The 20,645-nt window shown below is 40.4% G+C and overlaps 1 protein-coding gene across 7 annotated transcripts in view; it reads right to left on the reverse strand.

The window, feature by feature from the left end:
• Nucleotides 1–7,617: 7,617 nt before the first annotated feature.
• The window catches only part of GLIS3 (GLIS family zinc finger 3), a 182,389-nt gene continuing 169,361 nt past the window's right edge, over nucleotides 7,618–20,645 (reverse strand). For 6 of the 7 annotated variants that reach the window (XM_044445891.1, XM_044445886.1, XM_044445884.1 and 3 more), the window contains 2 exons: nucleotides 14,986–15,168; nucleotides 7,618–11,935 (listed from right to left, as the gene is read on the reverse strand). In XM_044445891.1, coding sequence (XP_044301826.1) covers nucleotides 11,799–11,935; nucleotides 14,986–15,168 — 320 coding nt within the window. In that variant the 3' untranslated portion in view covers nucleotides 7,618–11,798. The remainder of the gene's footprint in view (nucleotides 11,936–14,985; nucleotides 15,169–20,645) is intronic. The other variant, XR_006416243.1, reaches the window with a different exon arrangement.

Below are 20,645 nucleotides of genomic sequence, written 5' to 3' on the forward strand. Positions count from 1 at the left end.
AGTTTGAGACCCCTGCTCTAATGGAAGTCTTCTTCAGCATGGAGTCAGCCAGGAATCCTGAGGAAGCTCACAGTCGGTCATTTTGGAGGTAGTCACTTCTTTTTGTCCCCAGTGTCTCAGAATCAGTAGATGTGTTCCATATTCTGTCCATTAATACATTGGCTGAAGAGGAATATGAACTCAACAAATGCTTGCACTCACAGTTTAATGGGGTTTTAGCCTACCTACAGCACAACTTCTCTTTTCTTTAGGACTCTCCATGTTCATGAAGATGCTGCTAAATTCAGACAAAAGTAGTCATTATCCCCCTCCCCTCACAAGAAAGGAAATAGAACAGAAAAAAAAGGAAGGTTCTAATTTTGGAATTTAGGGAAATGACTGTTTTGTCACAAGAGTGACTTTCAGGTGGGGTTATGAGCAAACCTAGTGATCTTGTAACTATCTGAGAACAGTCAAAGCTGGCCTTTCTTCAGAGTGAAGGCTGGCCCTTTTTCAGAGTGAGAAACTTGAGTCAAGTATGGGCAAAATTATATGCTATATAACCAGAAAAACAGTTTATCTGACAATCATTTTTAAAGTAGTAGAAGCCTCAGTGTTCACACCTTCTGGCATGGTTCAGTGGTTGAAGAGGTGCTGAACCCATATCAGCTGAAGGGCCAAATTCCATTTTGGAGGTATTCTCAGGGTCCACATTCCAGAAATGAATGGAACAGAGGTAGGGCCAAAATACTCAACCAAAGACCCAACAGACCCAAAATACCAATATATTAGCATTATATGAGAAGCATTTCCACCTCTGAGAATGAGGAAAACACTGCAACAAAGGCAGGAAGGCACTCGCGTATTGGCAGTTGAGGGAAAGAGAGTGACGCCACATGGGGAATGCTGGAGGGTCAGACTGGGACACAGGGCGCTGGATGTGTCCCACCCTCACTGAGGTTACAAACACCTGGGTTAGTGTTGGACTGGGACTGAGGAAGTGTCTCACTGGATGATTTTGGGCCAGTCACCTGTCTCTCAGACTAATTTTCCTGCCAGGGTTATTATGATAATAAAACAGAGAAGAAGATGATTATGGATGCTGCTTTGGGCTGTTTGAAGAAAAAGGCAAAATAGAAATATAACAAATTTACAAATAATGGATGAATTTAGCCTGGTGGCCTTTCATTGGGTTACCACTGTATAAACTGTTCCATCTTGGCAAAACTATTCCAAGAGAGCATCAATGAAGGACTGTTGAAGGATTTTCTATTGAGGCCCTTCAAAGTTTTTATTTTCTGCAACCCATTCAACAATCTATATATGATGGATAAAGTTTGGATTGACTTGCGAAACACCTTCCTTTAGAAGACTTGCAAAAGTTGCCACATTTTCAATAAGTGCACCATCCTTTTTGAAATGCTCAAATGCTCAAGATTCAACTAACATTGGAAGGTTTCAGCTTGCCATCTTTCAAACAACAGGGTCCTGATTTATACTGGAATTCTTTCTCTACTTTTCTATCTGCAGATTCTTTGTAATGTGTTTGTAATGTGTTTTAAAAATAGTGCATCCTGGGATGAGTGGCATGATACACAATCCAATCCAATCCAATCTGCTGGTATGCTTTTTCTCATGGCAGAGCTTGAAAAACTGACAGCAACAGAAAAAAAATCAAAAGCAGAGATTAACTGTTTGCAAATGAATTTCTTGTCACATTAGCTTTCTTAACCCTTATCCATTTTCAGTCCAAATCTTGCAGTGTAATCCTACAGTGATGAGATTTGGATGACTGCTCTGATCCAAAGCACTTTGATGGACCTACTCCAGTTGAACAAAGATGTGAATGCCAAGCCCAACCCAATAGCTTGTATAGTTTTAATATTAATGGCTCTCTGGGGCATTCCTGGTCAAAGCATATTTAAAATAAACCCTGTCCAGAGAGTATCCTAGGAAAGCTTCTGCTACAAAGAATAGTGATAAACTAAAGCATTCTTTTTGTCTTTTATATTTGTCCAAAAAGTTTTCCAAGGCTCCTTGAATTTTTTCTGGCACTGTCAGCTTAGTGAACAATGCAAGGTACAGAACTGAATTTTGGTTCTTAACTACAGTTGAAACCCCAAGGCCCAAAAAATCATGTCATTAAAAGAAGCACACTGAAAACAAGAACAGCAGTAAATATATTTGAAAAGCTCAATTCATTTTGCTTATTTTCTGCTTCCTGTGGGATAAGAGGAAGGCTAAAACCCTGAGGTTTTTTTTTCATGGATTAGAGAAGCCAGCTCCTGGGTAACCATTGTTGTATTGTAATCTCCTGGCATACCCTGAAAATTCTTTGGAAGTGACAGCAATGGGGGAGGGTATTTATTTTGATACTGAATAATTTGTGCAACCCAAACCGACACCATCCTTCTTTCCTTCTTTCTTTCTTTCTTTCTTTCTTTCTTTCTTTCTTTCTTTCTTTCTTTCTACCACTGTATGAAAAAAATGTAGGGATTGGACATTTCTTGTTTAAATGAATCTATTGGTTTTCCTTCCCACTACAACTTTTGTTCTCCTCTGAAAAGTAACCAGAACAGTCCTGCAGTACAAAATGAGTGTCAGGCTGTGCAATAATGTACAAACTGGATAAGTTTTATTAAAAAGAGGATAGCTAGCAAAACATGTTTCTTCCAAGACCCCTGGAAATCAACAGAGATCTTATTGGACCTTGTGAGCCTTTGAGAAGAATTTAAACAGCTTTTCTAACTTGGTATATTCCTGATGTGTTGGACTGCAATTCCCATAACCTCCATGTACCATGGCCAGTGGCTGGGAAAGCTGGAAGTTGCAGTTCAAAAAATTCTAGGAAGGCAGTGAGAGCGCTTGATACAATGGCAGCAGTCCAGACAAGCAACAATTCTAGATTCTGTGGTAAGGATGGGAATTATGTATGATGGGAGGCCTTTTTGGCAGCATTCATGGGTTCAAAACACTACAATTATAGCGAAGCTTCATGAAATCCGTCCCTCTGACATTCATGGACTGCCTCTCTGCTCAGCCCTGTCTTGGAAAGTGAGCTGAGTCAAGAGGAAGTTTGTGTGGCAGTATATAAATGAATTAAATAAATACTCTCAGAATGAAGGTTGCACAACTGGCAACCTTCTTTCATGTCACATGCAGCAGCAGTAGAACATGATTTGCACAGCAGACGTGTAGGGCTCAGTTCCTGGTGAATGCTGAGTATGCTTGCCAGGAACCGGGAAGCGCAGACATGTCAACATGGACCACAGTCTGGGGAGCTCAGCCTGGGAATCAGACTTCACCCCAGTTCAGGTATGTCAAACCTGAGTCCAATTTAACCACTGCATTCAAACTGGCCTGGACTATCTTCCTTGCTGTCCCTCGCTGTGTTGTGTTTAAGTGCAATTTTTAACTTCCCTACCCCGGTGCCCTCCTGATGTTTTGGGCTTCAGCTGCCTGCATGCCTGACCACTGGCCATGCCTGGCTGTAGCTAATGGAAGTGGAAAGCCAGTCTGACTGAGGCTGCTGTATATGTTCCCCTTAAGTGTGGTTCAGTCTTCTGCATTTATCCCTCTCCCTCCTTCCTTGGTTCACGTAACTTATGACAGGCCTCAGAATTATGACCCAGCCAGGGACATGTACAAAATTTAGCATAGAAATAAGTGCAGTTTAACTGGTTTATGTGAAGAGCCAATTCATTAATTGGATCATCAAACACACCACCCTTTTCCATCCTCAGTGCTGGTGTCCTGGGTAGGCATGGTTGGGTATCTCAGGCCCACAGCCCAGCATGGGCCTATTGACAGGGTCCCCTTGCAGCCCATGGCAACCTGCCTGTGCACCTGCCTCTTGCTGTGGCCCAGCCATTGACAGCAGTGAGAAAGAGAATCAGGACATGGCCGTTCCTGCTTGCCCTCTAGCACTTAAGGAACCTAGTGGTAGCAGTGATGAGACAGAGGAGGCACAGCAAGTGCAGCTGCTGACAAAGAAGGCAGAGCCATGGATGGGGAAGGCCCACTGAGAGTGCCTTGCCCAGGGCCCTCCACTTGCTGAACCACTTGGCCCAGCTTGCCAGGAACAGAAGTCCCCCTTTACCACGTTTTTTACACCAGCATCTAAGGCAGGGTCTGCGTGCTCAGGCGCTTAGTCTGGCAGGCTCCCAGAGACCAGCCCCTGGGGTTGCTTCTCTTCATCTCTGTTGCAATCCGCTTGTCCCCCTGCTTCTGCTCCAGCCCAGACCCATGTGGTGGTGATAGCAGCAGCAGATGCCACAGTCTTCTTGCCACTGGCTCTCTGCTTGTTGGGCAAGGAAGCAGTAGCAGTGAGGGGAAAGACAGTGAGTGACAGCATCTCATAACAATGCTTGTGAGAAGGTAGCCTGAGTGAGGGAGGGGGCCTGTTGAGCATGCCTTGCCAAGGGCCCTCGGGAATGTGCTAGCTTGGCATGCCTGGCATCTCACAACCTTCTAAAATTATGCTGAGGCTCGCACAAAGAATGTGACCTTTTGAGGGGGTGTTTTATTGCATCATTTCTTTTCCAAGCTATTTTACTCCCCCCACTCCACTTTTGTCTTGGGTCCACAGCTAGTTAACTTGAGTCACCATACAAAGCAGCATGCCTGGAATTCCTGCTTACAATTGTCATAATTAATTGTTGGAAGCCACAAGTGCGCCCAGTGGAGCAAGGCGCTTGCTGACCTTCTACACAGCAAATGCTTATCAACAGGGATCTGATATGTTTATTAGGAATAGACCATGATCAGAGCAGTGACACCCTTTTACCCTTGTTTGATGCCCTTTATAGGGAGTTTTGTGGAGCTGCAAAAAATAAGGGGGGGGGGGACACTTTCTAAAAAAAAATAAATTTGGTAGGATCTCTCTCACAGAGTCTTGATAGTTTATTTTACCCAAGATATCTGGGTGAATTATTAACATTTTACTTTGTCAGGTGTTCTTTGTTGTTCTTTTTACCCTCCCTCCATTCTAGATAATTGATTGGAACTTAGTATGCAATAATGCTGCCTTCATTAGATGCCTGATGGATGAGGTAAGGCTGTGGAACTGAGGCCAGTGTTCAGAGCAAGGCCTTCACTTGCCAGGATTTTCCCTCAAGTTTGAGGAGTGGGAAAGGGGGTGAACAGATCTTTGTTGGAAGAAGGAAAACATTTGAGAAGCACTTCTTTTTCATGCATTTGCTATAGAACACATTGTATTATGAAGAAAGTTTCTGTAATACATATTTGAATTGGTTTAATAGTCACCATTCTGCCCCACCCGCAGAATCCTGAGAACTAAGGGAAGCACGTATTGACTGGAGCTTCCACTGAAATGAATAGAGATAGCGTACTAGCTGGCAAAATCGCAGCTCATCCATATTTACATCAAATTATTGAAGTGCTGGCCAAATGCTCTGCTTCTTCAGCCATATTTACCTAGGCAAAGTTTCCAAGGATTTAAAGCAGCTTTTCTCAACTTGGTGCCCTTCAGATGCATTGGTCTACAGGCATCTCCCAGCTGGTATGGTCAAGATTCCCAGGAGTTATAGTCTGATATCTGGAAGGCACTCAGTTTGGGAAGACTAGTTTAAAAATACCTAGTGCTCCCAGTATTTAAGAGATATACATTCTTCTATAACCCTATATTTGCATGGGTTTGGCATTACAGTTATGCCACAGGCATAAGTTTGAATCATTGTGTTTTCACTCCTTTCACTTGTGTTATTTTTAACTTGCTTTCATCATTATATTAAATTTCAGATAAAAATGGATAAAAAGACAAAAGTGGGGAAGGATTAAAAAAAAAAGTGTTTTCCTTTGGCTTGCAGGGGTATACTTGGAGTGGAATTGGCTTTCCCTCTGCACCATACGTACACAATTGCAGCCTTGCATGAATGAGGTCAGCATTTAGTAGTTACTCCAAAGGTAGGCTGGGAGTTTTAACAAGTAATGCAGAAGTTCTTTGTTACAATTCACTAAATTCACTAAATGAGCCCATCTCCTTTGTGAATCATTAATACTGCTGGTAGCCTGGTAAATTTACTTTGACTGCAAATCTATAAATGGCATGGCAAGATGCAGTACAATGGTTTTCATAACTGACTTTATAATAAAAACATTTGGATTGAATGGAAGGTATTGGGAGGAGATCCATTAAGAACGAGGAGGGAGAAGGCTGGACTGAAGGTAGCACTACACAAGTAGTAGGGAAACAGACATTTTTGCCTTCATGGAATTCAGTGGGAAATCTGACATTAACTATATTTGGACAAGACTTAGCAATTTTGTAATCGTTTCAGGGCAAGGTTGACTTTAGCCCTGTGAAGATTAGTCTGTGGTTTTTTGGCTTACATGCCTGTGGTTGATATGGTATGAATCTTCATATGGATATGGTTGCTTGTTTTATAAGTTTTTTGTGGATTTTATTTATTGTGTTTTGCTGTTACATTTTCACTTTCAAACAAGTCTTGTGGAGATCCTGTGACTAGTTTTAATGCCACCCTGGCCTCCCCCCTATCCTCTGGGAACACAGCTTTGCATTAAATTTTGCATTAAACAGCATGCGGTCTCTTCATGCCTTGCTTAAACTGAAAATACAGCTTTTTTTTGCTGCTTCTAAATTGCTGCCAAAGTTTAGTGGCAATTCAGCTGTGATTACTGTGTGAGGGGTACTTGATAGGTTCTGTGGGTTAGAAACTGACCCCAGGTGCTCTGAAGTTGCCTATCCTCATTTAAAACCTGAGCTCAGAATAGAACAAGCAATTGTCAGAATACTATGTTCTTCCAGTGAGCGAAGACACTGTCAGGGTAAAGGACTTGTATGAAGTCTGCTTCTTTTTCTTACACTAAACATGAGAAGTATGTTTCACTCTTTCATTTTTTTATCGTGATCTATTTTGTATGCCTCTTTAGTATGCCTTTATCTCATGGCATAGAATTTATCACTGTGGGGGTGTTAATAATTAACAAAAATGCAATGCATCATATGGAATATGTGTCCTGGGATTGGAAAGCTAAAGGGAGGAGCACTCTGGCCTCTGCTATCTGCCAGGGGATCTCCAGCCACTGAGAAGCAGGGACTGATGGCAAAGCAAGAGATAAAACCATACAGCCCATCCATCAGCCAGAGAAGGAGAAGCTGCAGGGAACTCAGGTCTCCACCTCCCTAGCAGAAAGAACTGTTGGCTCTCTCAACTGCCTGTTGCCTTGGGACTGCAAAGCACGGAGGAAAGACATTGTGCCAGCCCCATCCTTCAGCGAAAGAAAGAAAAGCCACCAATTATTATTTAGTGCAGGAATACCAGCAAGAGATCAGCCTGACTTGAACTGGATTTAAATGCCCATTTAGAGCTTGCCACTTTGTTCTGGCAAAACATATCTCCCTTTTCTCTTGCTCCCTTCCTTTGTGTATCTGACTCCCACATGTTATCTTAATCCAGTCTTAGTATTAAACATTGATTCAAAGTGAGGACACTTTTCCAAAGAAGCCTCAGATTTCATTCTCACCTTCTTCTGATATGCTTCTCATTATTTTAAGTACTCAGCTCAACTACTACAGGTCCTTCTGATGGCATTAAATGGTCGGAGAATTCTTATTTTTAGATAAGAACTTGAATCAAGGTTTTCCAGGCAAGTTGGTGTGTTACAAATTTCCAGTTTCACTTTATTTTCTTTAGCATACGCACAAACCCTTCATTTCACCTTTCATATTAAAAATGGACTTCATGAAACAACACAAAAATAACTTATGATTATATGAAATGTAATTATAACCGATCACAAAACTATACATATTAATAGAAAAAGACACTAATTTTTTGAAGTCATACAATATGCAACAAAGATATGCCAACTAAAGTAAAATCAGCCAGATATACAATATGGTATAAGGAATTCAAATCTATATAAGGAGCATATATAAATATGTACAAGAAAAGGTTTATAGAAAATACATTTCCACAACCCCTCCCTTCCCCCCAAAGTGCTTTGCATGAGCAACGTTGCACAAACATTACAAAAAAAACACACCACTCTGTTAACTTTCAAACTAATTTCTTTGATTTATCTGTTCCATTAAAAATTCACACATGAAAGTGCTGTTTTTTTGTATTTTTTTTAAATGCTGCTATAAAATGGCACATACAAACATACACAACATGGGCAATAAGCGATTTTTTAAAAAATCCTATGATAATGGTAGGATATGACAGTACTATTACCATTACAAAGCCTCTGCAAATGATACTAGTAAACTAGGATAGTTGACTTCTGATATATTTTTCTAGTTGAAGGTACATGTGAACTCCAGTGTACATTTCCCCGAGAATATACATATATATTTTTCTGAGAGTAGCAAAGGATGAAGATGGACAGTCTCATTGCCTGCCTGTCTAGCCAGCCTGGGAGAGATTTTTTTTTTTTTTTCAATCTGCCAAGGAGCCTTTATTCTCATGTAACAGCATGGAGCATTGATGGCAACTTATGTTCATTATTTTGACCCATCACTCCCATCGTCCCTCACCACTGGCTTTGCTGGTCAGGACTGATGGAAATTGTGTGTCAACACTTTGTAGGGCCACAACTGATCCATCAATGGTATAAAGGGTGGGAAGAATCGGAACAACCAAAACTGGTAGTGTTTTTATTTTTACCCAGGTATGGTAGAGCTTCTAAGTAATGACTGTGTAGAAGGCAGGGTTCTCTGATATTTGTGAGGATATGTTCACTCTTGTACATGAGAAAGCAATCTTGGGGCCATGCAAATACAACAGGGGTTGGCTTCTTAAGCAACATCAGAGGCATCCCACTTGCACTGTTGCAGTAGCTCAGTTCTGAGAAAAATGAAAACTGCAAATGAATCCATGTATCAACATATTGTCATTTTACCAGCTGTATCCTTACATTAAAATAGTTTATACTGAATCCCTTTCAGTGGGAAGAATTACCCAGCAATCCAAAAAATGAAGCACCATTTTTGCACTACAACAGTGTCCTCTATAACTAGGACATCCAAGGATTCAGTAATGTATAATGAACTTTTCAAGAAACTAAACTGAGTAAAGCAAACATTACATTAAAATAAAACAATAAAATAAAAGGGGATTATTTCAGTATCGTAACAATATCCAGAAACCAGCAGCAGAATTCTGCTGCTGAAGTTAAGCAGGTTTAGGACAAAGGAGACCATATGTAACTTGCATTGAACTCTTTAGAGAAGAAGCAGGTATATGGCTGCTGCAGCCTTATAGGGGTAAGTCCCACTGGTCAGTGAGGCTTACTCCTGAGTAGACTGTATGCCAAATTCAAAGACCTTCACCTGTGCAAAATCAAACAGGGTAAGGATCTGCTTCCACCTACTTCCACCACAGAGGTGGCTGAGAACTAGGGATGGATAAGAAATTTGTTCAGTTAGAATTTGTATGTGAACATACCGAATACATGCTTCCCCAGCCTATTCAAAAACAAGATTGCATTTGCACATGAAATCTGCACGTATCCATATGATGTCTTACAACTACAATGCAGATATCATGCGTATATGAATGAAAACTGTGCACAAAAATGTGTATATTGGGGAAAGTATGCACACAGCACATTATTTAAGGATGCAAAAATCTTCATGTTAGGAAAAGTGCATATAAAATGCCTATATTAGAAGAAATGTGTATGAGTATGTATACAAATTTCCATACACATTTATTGTTTTGCTGAACTTAAACTGATGCTGGAATAGGTCAAAATAAACATATGGTTGAGAAAATGAGAAACCAAGCAAAACCAAAATTGACAGATTATCCCAACCCTATAGATAACCAAATTTGACAGAACTGGTCATAAAGAAGTGCAACCTAAATGCCTCCTCCATTCCCCCCCTCCCCATAAAAAAAAACCTGATTGGCATTGTTCACACTAATCTGTTTTTATGGGTTCCCTTTGTATATATGACCTACAGGGGAAGAGAAAGTACATTCAGGATTGGATTTAGCAAGGGGATCTGAACACAAACTGAGCTGCCTCTGCTTATCTTTCATAAAAGCAGATTATCCTTTTGAACCATGGCTGCAGCATACCTATAAATTCACACAAAAAGTATGAGTTCTACCAAATAATGATTTAGGGTATTGGAGGCCTGATCCATGATCCTGAAAGCTCTTCTGCCTAACCTCACTAAATTTTGAGTACAATAATTCCTTTGGCTCTTGACATCTTCAGGTTTTCTTCCTCTGCAGCAACATGCTATTAACAAGAAACATGCACATTTAGAAATTGCTAAAATGTTTTGGCCATAGTATAAATAAATGGCCTACAAATACATAAAGAAAGCTGCCATTTTAATTATACAATGGTGTAACCATGACAAAGACCATATCTTGACCATGAAAATCCATTTCTCCACTACCCACACATGCTTCTAACTATACAACAAAGAGTATCAGCAAAACAATTGCTTTTGGGATAGATTAAAAACCTGGCATGCCAGGCTTTTCAGCAAGAAAAGGGAAAAAAGGAAACAAAAAGAGGGGGAAATTGTGCATATTTAAGAATGATTTCAATACCATTTAAACATGGTATGTTAAATACTAACATATGGAATAAAAGCTCTTTCTGGAGAGGTCCTATAGAATATGAAGGACAAAGCCAAGAAGGTGTTGTCTTTCAGAAGCAGTGCCATTGGGACTAATTACATGCCACCCAGGAGATCTGAAATCAAATGGAAGGGGAACAATTTGGATCAGCCCTGTGGTGCTGGGAGAAGGGGAGTTAACCCTTTCCTCCTTCACCATTTCTTTAATTAAAATCCTCCATATTCTCCCTGGGAATAAGATGGGCAGCTTAACTGCACCTTATTTTACCCTACATGGCTAATAGCAGCTGGTAGAGAAGCAAAATTATGAAGGAAAACATAGCTGTCATCCCACAGTACTGCAGCACTGACTGAAATTACCTCTACCTCTGTACTTATTTTAAGGCTAATGACTGGATCTCCTACATTACATGCACTTTGGCCCTAACATTTACATGTAGAATTCAACAGTGGTGAATAGACTCTTGTCTTTTGTGGATGAGCATGAAGTGTTAGTGAAATTTGCTGGAAATGGCTTGAAATATTTGCAAACTAAAAAAAAATAAATATTAAATTATAAAGAATTATTTAATGTCTAGAGGAATGAATTCTCTCCAGTGGAGTGCTGCTAAGAAAGCACAACCAAATGCATCTCCTTAAGCTAATGCTGTTAATACTATGTTGATAAAAAGAGTATTAACAGATCCAGAATCAATGTTCCTTGATACCAAAACAACAAAACAAAAAAAGGCTGGAACAGTGCTATTACCACCACCAGCTGGTGCCACAGCATGTCTCAAAAACAAATTTCCCTTTAACCCTCTTTCCCATGAGATTGTGTGCTTAGATTCCAAAGCACCGTAAGACAGGCTCATTATGCAAGAAACTCTGCTTTTTCCAAAAGGGTATTAGTTGCTCTTAATTTTTACGGATTCCCAAAAAGGTTTTCAAAGACAGTTCTGAACATCCCAACAATTCATTTTAAAAATTAACAAACAGTAGTTTAAAAAAAAATCCCTTTGAGTTTTGCCACAGAAAAGGCTGAATTAAACAAAGCAAGTGATCACACTTTGGCAAGTAAGTTTTAACCAGCACCTTTCCCTACCAACTGTATTAGCTGCATCTGTGGAGCTGAGTGCTTTCTGGTGGTGTTTTCTTCATTTCTCCAGTGAGATCTTTAGCACTTATGCTGACTGATGGAAATTACTAATAAACAAATTCTGATTGGAAGTAAATGCTGGATTGTAGCTTCTCCTCAGCCTTCAGTATAAACTGATGAAAGCTGACTAGGGCAACGATCCACAGCATTTATCTGAAGATAGCTTGAGTCATCAGTTCCGCTGCGCAATGCATCACCAAAGATACCTGTGGAGCCAGATGGAAGGTCATAAACTGGAAAAAAAGGAAGACATTGGGGCATCAATCTGACTGATGAATTTGGGGTGTGCTACATAGAAGTCAGAACATAACTATGTAATTATGCAAACATGGGATTTCTCAAGTTTATCTGAAGGGAGAATCCTCACATGCATTTCTAGAGAAAGAGAGGAAAAGCAGGACCATTTATTTACCTTTCTTTAGTGACCAGCTCCTCTGGGTCTCCCCAGCTGTCATCTAGCCAGCAGCCTTCAGTCCATCAACCTGAACATTAAGAACTGGTATCTGAGCTTGCTTCCCCATGCCCTGCCATCTCTTTTCCTATGTTTGACATGTCTTTTAGACTGTAAGACTGAGGCAAGGATTGTTTTACTACTGATATTTGTAAGCTAGTCTGGGAAGTTCTTTGGTAAAGAGTGGCGTAAGTGCTTTAACTAAACCTTGAGAACACTGCAGAGGAGAAAAAAACAGGTTTGGAGGCAATTTGGGGAAGAGATGTCGAGGCAAGGAATAGATGAAGCACTATTACTCTGTTTCTCCATTCTACCCCACCTCCCCCCCAAAAAAACTCAGGCAATTACTATGAGGTTTGGAAAGGATGCTAACCCTTTTTGAACCTGTTGCTTTTCTGCTCAATTCACTTTAGTAAATGGTAAACGTAATAATTTTCTGACCCTGCCTTCTAGGCATCTGCAAGAATACCTTAAGAATACCAGGCATTATTCATCAAATGTGTGACATCTGCTGCAATAGCTTATCACTTTGCAGCTAAAATAGAAATGCCATATTTGTAAATGGTATGGGGCAGTTAAGGCACACATGCCCATCATGTCCAGACTGCAGCAGGTAGGGATACTTTGCATGTAAGATCTGGTGCAACGTAGTGGCTAAGAGAAAGAATGGTGATCCAGGAAGTGGGGGGGGGGTGTGAGCATTTTTAGTTTAGTTAACTTTTAACAACTATTCACCAAAATGTGCATATGTCTTCAAGCTGGGGGTGGCTAGAGCTTGAGATTTAACACATCTGAATGTAAGAGAAACTGAAGCTGACCAGGGCTTTGAGTGTTTAGTTGTAAGAGTCAGGGTTTGAAATTTTATGTGTTCAATCAAATTAGTACAGAATTAGGGTGACACCTCTTTTTTCTGACAGCCTCATCTTTGACAGGTAGGGTTGTGATGAAGCTCTGTGGAAGTCTGTCCTTGCCTGTCTTAGAAAGTGAGACAAGCTAACAGGAAGCCTACAAAGGGCCACAGAAGAAAAGCTGTACCACCAACAACCTTTTTCCACCTCATGCACAGCACAAAGGCCTGCATATGATGCAGAAAAGGGATGCCACTTGTGCAGGGATGGTGTGGGGCCTGGTTCCTGCTAGGCACCATGTGAACACTTGGGACACTCTCTAGGAAGCCTGCTCACAGCCCGAGTCTGTGGAGCTAAGTCTAGGGAATCCAATGGATCTCCATTCCCAAAATGGATTCCTCACACATCCCTGTTACTGGGATGTACCTCCTTGTACCTATTGGATTGGACTGGTGGAGATGGGTAAGAATTTAATTTCAATATGCTTTTTATAAGAACTCACCAAAATTTACCAATTTAATCACGTCTGAGAAGGAAGGACGGAAGGAAGGAACATAAGATGTTAAAAATTCAAATGCAAGAGAAAGCAAGTCCCTGGTATGAATCTCACCCCTGTCATGAACTCACTAGGTAGCCTTTTTCAGGTCACCTGTTTCAGCCTCAATCTTCTATCTGTATAATATTAGGGTTCTTCAAAAAGTTTCTGCACTTTTTAAACTCTATTAAGAATTTCAAAAACAAATTATATCACTTTCCTACATAGACACCTTCCTTTGCAATGCATTTTTCCCAGCATCATACCAACTTTTTAATGCCATCAGCAAAAAATATATAAAATATATTTATAAAATATAAAAGTGCAGGAACTTTTTGAAGACTCCTCTTCAAACTTACATTATAGGGTTGTTGCAAAGGTTATAACTAGGTAATGCCTGTAATTGTTTTGAATGCCTGAATGTGCACATGCTGCCCACCCGATTTAAGCACCATGCATAATACCTGAACAAACTTCAGGCCAGGTTCAAATATAATGCATTTGCCTGTTCACACATATTATTATTACAATACATTTTTATACTGTCTGTAGCCAAAGCTCTCTGGGTGGTTCACAACATTTTAAGTCACCCATCCAGATTTCAACCAGGCCAAAGCCAAGCATCCAAGATTAGGCAGGATCAGGCACTTCAGCCTATACAGAACCCTGTATGTATATACATCATGACATATGTTCAGCAAGCAAGTGTTGTATGTGCATGTAGGAAACAGTCCTAGGGCACAGATGCTCAGCTCAAGAAATGTTGAACTGTTGTGGAGAGATTAGTGTCTTTTGTCCAGCTTTATCCTTAGTCTACTTGATGCCTAATCAAGACAAGATTAGAGGACAGAGGCTACTACTTCTCTGTATACATAAGAATGTAGTTATTATGTGATGAAGGAACAGAGAGGAGTTCTTATCTCCTCTATTTTAAAATAAAGAAATGCGTGCAGCTACTTATGCAAGCTAATTAAAAAAAAACTGGCAAGGCTGCTAGCATACTGATGGCCTCTCCACAGGTGACCAAATTTCTATACAATAATTATTTATAAATAAAAATCACAACAGTTGCTCTCAGTGCATGTGCATGCTGTGATTTACATGTAACTTATATGATACAGTCTTTACATAGAATTCAACCAATATCCTGCAAGGTGTGGTAATATGTGAAGTGACCTCGAACCTTCCCAATAAGAGACTAAGGATGCAATTCTATGCATGCTTTTTAAATGAAAAAGCCCTAATGTCTCTTATGATAACCATGGAATGAGGTTTGATGGACAGTAGGCAGTGTTCTATAGCAGAACTGCTGTAAATCTAATTATGGAATAAGTCTTAAATGGGGTGGAGGAAATCAACATACTATTTGTATGCATTTAATATTCCAGAAAGAACTCACAAAGCTATGGAATGTGTCTTTAAATAGCAAGATCATAATATATGTTTTACCTGTAATCCCAGAATGAGCTGAAAATGCTCTGTGGAAAACATCAAAACCTGTCTGACCCATAGATGTAGGAACAAGGCAGTCTTCAAAAGGAGGGACCATATTACAAGTTCCAACATGTTGTATATTTGTCTGATTGTCAGTATAATGTGGAGAACAGAAAGTTTGCAATTGTCCATAAACACCTGGAAAGGGAAAAGATGGAGCACTATATCAAATAGGTGTATAATTCACTTTATTTGCATTTACACTAGTTTTATTTTAAACATTTTGGGTAAAATTTTAGCAATCTCTTTCTCAGTTTCTTTAAATTTGTTAAGTTCTAATTCAAGTGTCATCATGGCAATTAAGTTTTAGGACATTTTCATCAAATTCTCTCTTTAAAATATAATATTCACCTGTCCTTTTATTATTGTTATATGCTGTCAAGTCATCTTCAACTTATGGCAACCCTATGAATGAATGTCCTCCAAAATGTCCTTTCCTTCCCAGCCCTGCTCAGCAACTGTAAACTTAAGGCTGTTGCTTCCTTTACAGGATTGACCTTTCTCATACATGATTTTCCCTGTCTTCTTCCTTTGACTTTCCCTAGCATTATTGTCTTCTTCAATGAATCTTTCCTTCTCATGGGTGGGCCCAAAGTATGGCAGCCTCAGTTCTGTCAGTTTTTGCTTTCAGGGCAAGTTCTGGTTTGATGCGATCTAGTTTGCCTTTTGTCAATCCAATGTATTCACAAACCTCTCCTGCAGCACTGTTTTGAACACATCACTTTTCTTCCTGTCTGCTTTCTTCATTGCTCTGATTTCCTACTCATGCATAGTGATTGGCAATGCAATAGTACAACCTTCTTTAGCTTTCAGAAAGTTAATCTTTTCTTTTATTCTCCTCTGCCTAATTACACAAATTCACCCTTAATGGCATTATTAAACTAACTAACTCTCTCTCTCTCTCTCTCTCTCGCCCCCCCGCCCCTCTCTCTCCCTCCCCCCCCCCCCCCCCCCCCTCTCAAAACTAAAGGTAGTGACAGAAGGTAAAAACTGCCTAGTCTGGGCAGTTTGATTGCAACCCCTGATCTCTTAAATGTTCTGAATCCTAGCCCTGTTCTGTGGAATGATGTAATGAGGATCACTCAGTCATGTTCCATATCTTGGATCTTGAGCCAAGAAGGAATCAACTAATGCCTTTGGTAATAGCAAAAATAATCCGCCTTCTTTCCTTAAGACATTACCATCTCAAGTTCTGGTCAGGTGAGGGAAGAGATCTAGGGCAATCCTTAAAATTGTTATTAACTACATGAAGCAAAGCACCTAGTCCTCAGTATATTTGAGAAAAGCTTGAGGATATGATTATACTCTTTATAACTTAAACATATTTGAAGAGGGAAAAAACAGCACTTCAGAAATAATAGTCAAAGAGTGATAATTATACATTTATAGTTTACATTCTTCTTTCTAGGGGGCAAGGGGAATGTTTAATCCATGACTCATATGTTTTAAGATTGGACAGTCTTGTGTAAATCAGTATTACCCCTAGAGCATTTGAGATTCAGAACAGAGTATTGTGAAAAGACTGAAACAGAGAATGAATGTGAAGCAATGTAAAAGAACATTTCAGCCTGGCTTTGCCTGAGCTTTGCCAGCTGGCCTCCACTACCAGAGATGGAAATAGCCATTTCTGGTAACTGCTGTGACTCAGCTGTAAACTCTCACAGTGTCACCACCACTGGTTGGGACAGCAGTTATTTTTAAGAATGCTTTTCAAGCAAGCACAAAGCACCATTGAGAGTAATGTGCTAAAAACTGTTTTGGAACGTAGTTGTTTTCTATTATTTTACTACAGCCCCTTTTCGTCTTAAATGTCAGCATGGAGGGGGAGGAAATCTGTTGCAAACAATCAGCACAATTTTGCAGACCAGTTAATTTTGGGGAAAGAAGGTAGAGAAGGTGAAAATATTACTCTTGAATAGAGCTGTATTGACTTGCCTCGGAATTTGCTTTGTTGCTACTATTTGTTGAGGTAGTAGCACTTTCTTCTTGGCAGTCAATCCTGATGCAAATCAACAAATCCAGAGGCTCTGCCCATGTGATGTACAGTACTGTGTGATATATGAGTCTTTCCTCATTGTGCCGAGATTACCTGATTTAGAGGATCAAGACACACTGTCCTCTTGACTGGGTCTGCATGCTGTGTCCGTCTTTAGGGACAGTTTCTCATTGATGCAAATGAATGGAGATGGGCCTCGGGGAGGAAAAATGCATAGCTTAAATCCAGCTGACCTGGAAGCAGTGATCCATCAACTACGAAACCAGGATCTGTGTTATTTCTGTGACATTGTATGCTGAGAGCACTAATAGTTCTGTGTGCCATATTTATATCCTGCCTTCTCCTCCAAGGAACTCAAAGCAGTGCACATGAACCTCTTCTCTTGCATTTTATCCTCTAAACAGTCCTGGGAAGGAAGTTAAGCTACAAGAGTTATGGGGCAGGGCCAAGGTCACCCAGTGAGCTTCCTGGGCAAGTGAGGATTTGAGCCTATGTCTCCTGATTCCCAGTCCAACACATGCTGACTCCCCCCACTGGACAAGACAACAGTATAGTGTGATGCTGCTAGGCCAGGATTTCAATGGTATCATTGGTATCATGAGAAGTTGGCACAGCAGAATAAGCAATTGTAGGACATGCCATTGCACAAAAAACTTTGCTGCAGAACAATGACTGGCAATTTCCAGGGAGCAGGGGGCTCCATTGCCTTCCCAGGAATTCATCAGAGGCTGCACCCTTCCCCCACCCTTTCTTATATTTGCTACCAAAATTACTGTTCCAATACTCCAAGATTTTGTCACAAAACAAAGTGTGCCAGGACTGTGAGTCTTGTTTGTCCTCCTGGGTGGACAAACCAGGATTATGCCTCTGGACAAAGGATTATGGTTATGCCTCTGGACTTTGTCCAGAGGCATAACCATGCTCCTAGAAAAGTGCTTGTTCTCTAAGTGTCTTTTTTCAATCAAAATTGCCACTTTTTGGGATAGGAACAAATTTGGCAATGGTGGGAATAGTGGAGAGCACAGGAGTGGGGGTCACAAAATGGCTATGCACACCTTGGATTGTATGTTGCCCATTCCTTATGTACACACTCTCCTCTATTGGATCTTAGAAACATTTTGGCCAGGCAAGTAGCTACATATATGCAACTAATGCTTGGTAGTTACCTTCTCTAATGAGATGGCCGTAGAGAAACAACATTTATTTACTCTACCTGCAAACTACGGGCTGTGTGTGCTTTTGGGCTCATGAATATCTGCAAAAGAACGAACAAAACTCCTGCGCTGAAAACCTACCAAACTTATAATCAAGTGCAAATGCATATCAAACTGGATTCTGGAACTGGCAGTTAGCTTAACTTAATTTCCATCTATGACTTGGTTAAACTGAAAATATAGCAAAATCAAAGGAACAACATAGCAACAAAAAGATGCATTTAAAGCTATTGCCATAAGATATGTACATAAAAATGAAGTCAATCTCTACAATTTTCCTATCATCACACTCAAAGATTCTATAGACTGGAAATGATGATGAACAATCCATTCAAAATCCAATGTTACAAAGGGGAAAATAGCCAAATGAATGGCAGCAGGGAAGAGGCAGAATGCAGCAAGGTATGGTGAGAAAAACATTCAGTGAGGCCCACCATTGCTTAAGCCACCCTGTTAATATGCCATCATGGCTTAGTTGTTCACCAAACAACCCACAATACTCCCAACAAACAGTCTTGTTGGCCATGGCTTGTTTCCCCTTGTCATTTCCCCTCCAGGATATATCCCAGGCGCCTTTGTAGCAGAACTCCTACCTACCTTGTCTCCTACATTCTGCAGCTGGTCTGCTGGGGTTGCCAGCTACTGAGGCATCAAATCAGCAGATGGTATAACATATCAGAGACCTATAAATTCATTGCCAGGTTGTGGGCTAGGGAGGATTTTGCTGTTGTGCAATGGCCAAGACACACTCTTGGATATTTAGTCCAGCATATTTATTTATTTTAAGTTTTTCTATGCCGTCTCATTACTAAAAGTCTCTGGATGGCTTATAAAGAACAAAAGACCAAAGCATACAGATGTCACTTTCTTGTCAATGCCCTAGCCAAGGTTATCTCCATTTTAGAGCTTTCTTAATGTTTCACTTTACATAGAAATAAGTGCTCCTGCTCTTAAAGAGCATTATCTCAGACCACTTCTGGTTCCCTGCTCCTCTTCTTGCTTATTGCCTCCCTCCATTATTAGCTCTCACCAGTAAATGCCTTTACACCAAAGTAAGAGCACCACTGGCAATGTGCCTTCCTCCAACCACTTTGTGCTCCTCACTTTCTTCCTGCTTATCCCCTCCCTCCTCTGCTAGCTGTCATACCTTGATATTCCCAGATTTTAGGGGAAAAGGAGGTTGAACACAGAGAAAGGATTAGGGAGGATAGCGGCAGAAGCACAACCAAAATTGCAAAGAGCAAATTGATTTTAAGATTGCAAGCATGATAGCATCACTCTGCCTAGTTCAGATAGCACAACAAGCTACCATGGGCTTCAACAACCCTAAATCATGCCATGGGTTCTCAGGGTGACTTGTTCATAAAAAGTAAGTTGCCCTACAGAAAACATGCAGGGTTCACATAACACAACAACCCACCATAGCTGATCACCCATGGTGAGTTATCATATGTGAACCTTGTATTGTTTTGTGGCGATCAGCTGCAGACTACATGATCTCTGCATTTTTTGGTAAGCAGTAACCCTCCAGTCCTTCATTTAAAAGTGTTCTGCAAAATTTCCTGCACTGAGTTTTATTTTTTTTACTAAGACAATGCTAGCATTCCAGACATTTATACTAAATACTGAGATTTTGGCACTTGCTCCCAGAAGGTGTGATGCATCCAATTCAAGACAGCTAATGTTTTGTTTTATTGTACTTCCCCTATTTAATGAACCAGCATCATTACTGATAAGCCAGATGTTCCTGGTCCATCCCCCCCCCCCCACATTTAAATCATCACCACCCATTCCTATTTAGATTTATTTGATACCATTAATTACTCACCCACTTTACAAGGCAAATCCCAGCTGCAAACATGAAAATTATAAAACACAGGGTGTCAGAAGTACTATAGGGCACGGAGTATCAATAGAAGCATTTATTCAAATGTCTATATGAAAAAATGTGCTCCTTTTCAAGTGTGTTTTCAAGTGCTACAGCCAAAGAGCAATGAATTTCAGATATAAAACAAGTATCAATGTATTCACTTCATTCTCTCTCTCTCTCTCTCTCTCTCTCTCTCTCTCTCTCTCTCTGTGTGTGTGTGTGTGTGTGTGTGTGCGCGCGAGAGAGAGAGAGAGAGAGAGAGAGAGAGAAGAGGGAGGGATAATTTGGTGTAATTTGATTGGAGAATATGTATAAACACTGGTGATTTTACACATACACGGAGAACACATGATAAAGGTGCAGAAACAGCCTTTGTAAACAGGGATTGTTATAGATTATTTAGCCAGAAGCTCAAGTGGTGCTGGAAATGTACCAGCTGGCAGTAGAAAGACTACATTTTATAAATAGGGCCAATGCATGTAATCTCTACTTGTATCAGTGGAGATGGATGAAATCCCTTGGATGAATTTGCATT

This window comes from Varanus komodoensis, unplaced genomic scaffold, assembly GCF_004798865.1.
Source record: "Varanus komodoensis strain SLA01 unplaced genomic scaffold, ASM479886v1 scaffold5, whole genome shotgun sequence".
In the NCBI taxonomy this organism is placed as follows: domain Eukaryota; kingdom Metazoa; phylum Chordata; class Lepidosauria; order Squamata; family Varanidae; genus Varanus; species Varanus komodoensis.